Source organism: Castor canadensis, chromosome 14 (assembly GCF_047511655.1).
Source record: "Castor canadensis chromosome 14, mCasCan1.hap1v2, whole genome shotgun sequence".
Classification (NCBI taxonomy): Eukaryota; Metazoa; Chordata; class Mammalia; order Rodentia; family Castoridae; genus Castor; species Castor canadensis.
In genome coordinates, this window is record NC_133399.1 from 29273153 (window position 1) to 29278924 (window position 5772).

Sequence of the window (5772 nt, forward strand, 5' to 3'; positions counted from 1 at the left end):
TAAAAACACAGTTTGATTATTAAAAGTATCTGCTCACTTTGGAGTCTCAACATACAGATCTCGTAATCAGTCAGATTTGTTATCCAAATCTATAAGGATCTTTTCTTATTAGTGGAGGAAAGAGAAGAGAAACCCACACAGTCTATGTTAACTTCCTTTGCTAAGTAGCAAGCGTAAGTGTAATATTTACTTATTTTCTAATTAACACATATAAATTATACACATTAGTGAGATTCAGTGTAATATTTTCAAGCATCCATGAAGCATGCATTGAACTACTCTTTCTACACTTGCCTCCCAAGCACCCATCTCAGTCCCAAGTCATCACTATTCTACTTTGAAGTGAACGGTTTACTTGACACATAAGAGAAAAAAGAACATATGGTTCAAATCTTTCTGGAGCTGGTTAATTTTTTTCAAAGATCCATGTGCATAATATATTGATCATTGTTATGGTAAATATATATACACACTGTTATATAATATGATAAATTAAAATCCACAAACTACAAAAGTATTATGAAGAAGAGGGCTTCATTTACATGGTTAATGTTTACTTATTCTGTGTTTTCTAAACTATATTCCAATGGAACGCCGCCAATTCTGAGGTTAAATTCTACACATACGGAGATGCCTTAGAGTGTTTTTGATGTCCCTGTTCCTCAGGCTGTAGATGAAGGGATTAAGCATAGGTGTGATTACTGTGGATATCACTGAGGCCAGTGCACAATTTCTGGGAGAATGTGAGATAGCAGAACTGAGGTACACTCCAAAGCCTGTTCCATAAAATAAACAAACAATTGACAGATGAGACCCACATGTGGTAAAAGTGTTACACTTCCCAACTGATGATGGGATTATCAAAATTGAGGAAACTGTTTTATAGTAGGAAATAAAGATCCCTGAGATAGGAAGAAATCCAGAGATAATAACAACAAAGCCAATAACTACTTTGTTCGTAAAAGCATCTGAACATGCAAGATTAAGGACTTGAGAAGGGTCACAGAAGAAATTGGAAATTTCCACATCCTTGAAGTAGGGAAATTGTAAGGGAATAAAATTGTGCAGAAGTGAGTCCAAAAGGCTAATAAAAAAAGACAAAAGCACCAACAAGACACATAGGTGAGGGTTCATGATGACTGAGTAATGCAGTGGGTAACAGATTGCCAAAAACTGGTCATAGGCCATCACTGTCAGAAGCATATCATCCATACATCCAAAAATGATAAAAAGAGACATCTGTGCCAGACAGCCCACATAGGAGATGACTGTGCTGTGAGTTTCAATATTTATAATCACCTTTGGGACCATGGTAGAAATGAAACATATGTCAGTTGCTGATAGGTTACAGAGGAAGAAGTACATAGGGGTGTGCAGGTGAGAATCAGAGATGACAGCCAGGATGATGAGCAGGTTCCCAAGCACTGTGACTAGGTACATGGACAAGAATAATCCAGAGAGGATTGGCTGGAGGTCTGGATCATCTGAGATTCCCAAGAGATGGAATTCTGAGACAATTGTTAGATTTTGTGTCCTATGCTGATTTCACACCTTTTGAAAACAAAATGGTTAGTGCACAGAAAAACAATGCAGACACCTCTATTTTTTAACTCAGATATTCACAAGAATTCACACTTCATTTCCATCCATCTTCAGCAATATTCCTTCTTTGACAAACCCTTTCTTCCTTTCTTCATAAATCATTTATTTCCTAAGTATACCAAAAATTTTCTTCCATAATGTTTCCATGTTTTTTCTGTAACACCTAATGTTCTGTTCTAAGTAGAATGTACATTAGCTCCTGGTCTTAATAGTTGCCATTACTATATTATTTTGTAAGTCTTCAATTATTTGAGAAATACTGAATGGAGCAATGTTAGAAAACATCACCATATCCAGTTCATAATTGCAGTGAAATACTACCTATAATTTTCAAAAAATTAGTAAATAAGAAATGATCTTCCTATTTTAGGAAAAATAATCATTGTCATCAAGGAAAATTAAGAAGTATCCAAAGACTAACTGTTACCAAACGTTATTCTAGGAATGTGCAAAAAATTCTCTTCATTAAAATGGTTGTAAATTATATACAGGAGCTAAAACCACATCATTTAAATACTAAATTAAAGTTAATGTTTCAAAGTCAAAAAACATTGCTTTGTGATTTATCTTCCTGTAGTTTTTTATTGTTTTAATAATTCTTGCACTTTTCATCCATCCTTTCTTGTGAATATAAGTTCTCACTCAACTCTGGGAAGTGTTTTAACAATTATTTCTTGAATAAATGCTATGCATTTCTTTGGTGAACTTCAAATTTTGATAAATATGATTTGGTTAAATGCATATATGGCATGACATTACAAATCCCGAATGTGGCATCAGTGTACATAATACCTGTCAACAGTTAAAGAATGATAAAATGTTAGCTGAATGTAGTTATGAACAGCTATAATAGCAGAACTCAGGAATCTGAGGACTTCAGAGATTATTGCTGGAGTATCATAAGTTCAAGGTCTCTCTGGGCTATAGAGTGAGAACTTGTATGAGAGAGAGAGAGAGAGAGAGAGAGAGTAGGGAGAGGGGGATGGAGAAATAAAAGATGCAAGGAAGGATGGAAGGAAGAAAGGAAGGAAGGAAGAAAGGAAATCAAGAGAAGGGAGAGAGATGGAGGAAGGAAGGAAAACAAGAAATAAAGAAGAGAAGGAGAGGGAAGGGAAAGGAAAGAAATTGGAAGGGAAACTTTTCTTTCAACCCCTTATTATCTTAGAAAGATCTAACATGAAGATAGATCGTTATTTTTCCTTTCTCTTCTTTCTGTATTCTTCAATTTTCTTCTAATACCTTTTCATTGCTTTTAAGACAATATTAAATTTTAAGGTGGCTCCAATGTTATAATCACAGAATCTAAATGCAACTTCAATGCTTGGAACCTTCTTATTCCGAACTCATACTGTGATTTAATTACAAAAAGTGTTCCAAAAGGAAAAATACAGGTCTGGAGTGTGACTCAAGAGGTAGGCCTCCCCTTAGCCAGCTCTAGGTCCTGAGTTCAAACCTTAGTACTGCTAAAAATAAATAAAACAGAGTAAGAGAAAAAAGTACAAGAAATAAGGTAAACATAGTTGAAAAGTTTTCTCAATTATAAAATGGGAATAATAATTTTGTACCTAAAATGTTTTTATGAGAAAGATAGTAGGAAACTTTAAATTGTGAGGACTTGTGGGTTTCAATCCCATTTATATATACATTTCCCTGTGGATATAGATAAATAGATAGAGATAGTTGATAAATAGATAGATAGATAGATAGATAGATAGATAGATAGATTCTGTCCATATGGATATTCTCTCTCACTCCATGTATATGTATGCATATATATATATATATATATATATATATATGATATATATAAAATCTGCAGGTGAAAATTCTGATTCTTTTCTACAACAATGTTAGAACTACTGCTTAGAAACTTTCTGGCATTAAAAATATTCTTCTGATGTTACCAGATATTGCCATCAATATAGATCTAAAACCTATATAAAAATAAAACCATTCACATTAGGCCATTCAAAACTCATATATAATATTAATGTGAATTATCATCTATGAAAAGGGAATTCTTTGTATATCTGCATAATTCTATACTCTTGTACACCTGTCACCAAAAGTAAACTATTGTCATAAACTTGGTAAGTATATTTTTCTCACTTTCCATGTCATTTGATTTATGCATCTATACTTTCCTTAAAATTTACCTAAAATATTTATAGTTCATGTAAGCAATGTATTTCATAACATCTAGTTCCTCTGACATGTACACATTATACTGACATGAAATTTTATGTCTTTCTGTGAAGTATGAACTTCAACAACAAAGGCTTTAACTGATTCAAAATGATACCTGAGACAGAGACATCATGAAATTTGTCAGTTTATATTTAGGGCAATCCTTTCTAAACTTGTATGCCTCTTTACACAACATTAAGGTGACATTGTCCATGTACTATTTGGTTAGAGGCTATTATCTACCCATGAATCTAACAACTGATTCATGTTTTACTTTACCTCTAATTGCCTACATTTGTTGTATGAATAAAAGTAAGTCATTATCAATATAATCTTATATTCTTCAACTATAACACCAAAATATCTAGTCATCTATTAATAAAATTCCATAATAAATGACCAAAATTCCATAGCCTATAAGAAACAGTATTTTGGTTTGTCTCTAATAGAGGTGACAGTGCCCTGGGAGGGGAATCATGAAATGAATACTTTAGTCCCAATCACTCAGAGAATCTCTCCATCACTGTGAGCTCATAGTGATTATTGAGAGAGAGAACAACACATATCCCCGACAGCACACAAGTGAAATTTAAAATTTAAAATATATATGGTCATTGTGGTTGCATTTTTTAAATATAAAGTTCAACCATATATAAAAAGTGAGTTATTGATGATTAAAATTGTTAAAAAGCACTGGAGCCTAGAATGATATTAAACTCTAAGCAGTATCTCATCTCTATCCATAAATTTTACATTCCCCTTCTCTTTGAGTCCCTCTGTTGTGTTTCATACCCATGAAAACTTCTGTTACATTTTATAAATTCAAATATGTAAATGTGATTTAAAGGATTACCTACAGCACATGTGTATCCAATGTATTAAAACAAACGAGAGCTTTCTAAATCTTACCTCTAGTTCTACGTGACATTTTTGTTTGTTTCATATTTTCATTTATAATTAAATCATTATTTTACTGGAGTACTTTCTGATATTTACAAAAGTTCTTACAATATATAAGAGTTGAATTCACCCCCTCCATTATTTGCTTTATTCCCTACTCCTACCCCAATTTCTGGAATAATTTCAACATGTCTCACTTTTCCATTTTCATGAATGAGTACACATTATTTATCATACTTTCAGCCCCCTTCACCCTTTCCTTATATCCTCCCCTCTCCCACTGGTACCAACCCCACAGACAGGATCTGTGTTATCTATCTGTTCTCCATTTTTGGACGTAGGTATTTTTGTTTTTTAAGATAGATCTACATGGAGTTCCTTTGTGGCATTTCTATGTACATATATATTATAACCAAAATTCATTCATATCCTGTATTTTTCTCCTTTCTATGTTAAGTGAAGTAAGCTAGGCTCAGAAACACAAAGGTCATTTGTTTTCTGTCATATGTGATAGATAGACACAATACAAATACAAACAATATTATGAAAAACAAGTTATGCTAAAGAGAGGGCACTAATGGGAGAGGAAGGGTAAAAAATCAAGGTAAGAAGGTGAATATGGATAATGTCCTTTTTCTACAAGAATGAAGACACAATTTTTAAATTTGTTGAATTACCATAAAAGGAGACTAAGGTAGAAAGGAGAAAAACATAGAGCACTTCTGGAAAGGATGAAAGTGCAAACAGGAAAGTGCCCAATATTTTGAAGCCACAATGATTATGGTCAATAATTGTGAACAATGAATATTTCCATTTCTTCAGTGTTTTATACCTTCAATATTTAACACAGATTATTTGTTGTTTTGGTAGCCCTTCTTTTCCAAACTGTGTATAGGTCTGAGGAATCACAAATGCAAGAGAGTTAATCATTCCTCTCCAAATACACAGCATATGCGTATATTAGAAAAAAAATGAAATGTCCTTTTACATAAGTAAAGAAAAAAATCACTTTTTATCTAAGGATACTTAATTGAATGCCATGAGTATTAAATTTAACATGATTAGCAATAATATCTGCATATT

At 32.7% G+C, this 5772-nt stretch overlaps 1 protein-coding gene across 1 annotated transcript; it reads right to left on the reverse strand.

The window, feature by feature from the left end:
• Nucleotides 1–609: 609 nt before the first annotated feature.
• On the reverse strand, nucleotides 610–4423 carry LOC109680694 (olfactory receptor 7E178-like; the record flags this gene model as incomplete). The annotated part of the gene is made up of 2 exons (XM_020155417.2): nucleotides 610–1531; nucleotides 4395–4423. Coding segments are annotated over 2 exons (951 nt in total), but the record flags the coding sequence as incomplete, so codon positions are not given.
• Nucleotides 4424–5772: the final 1349 nt, after the last annotated feature.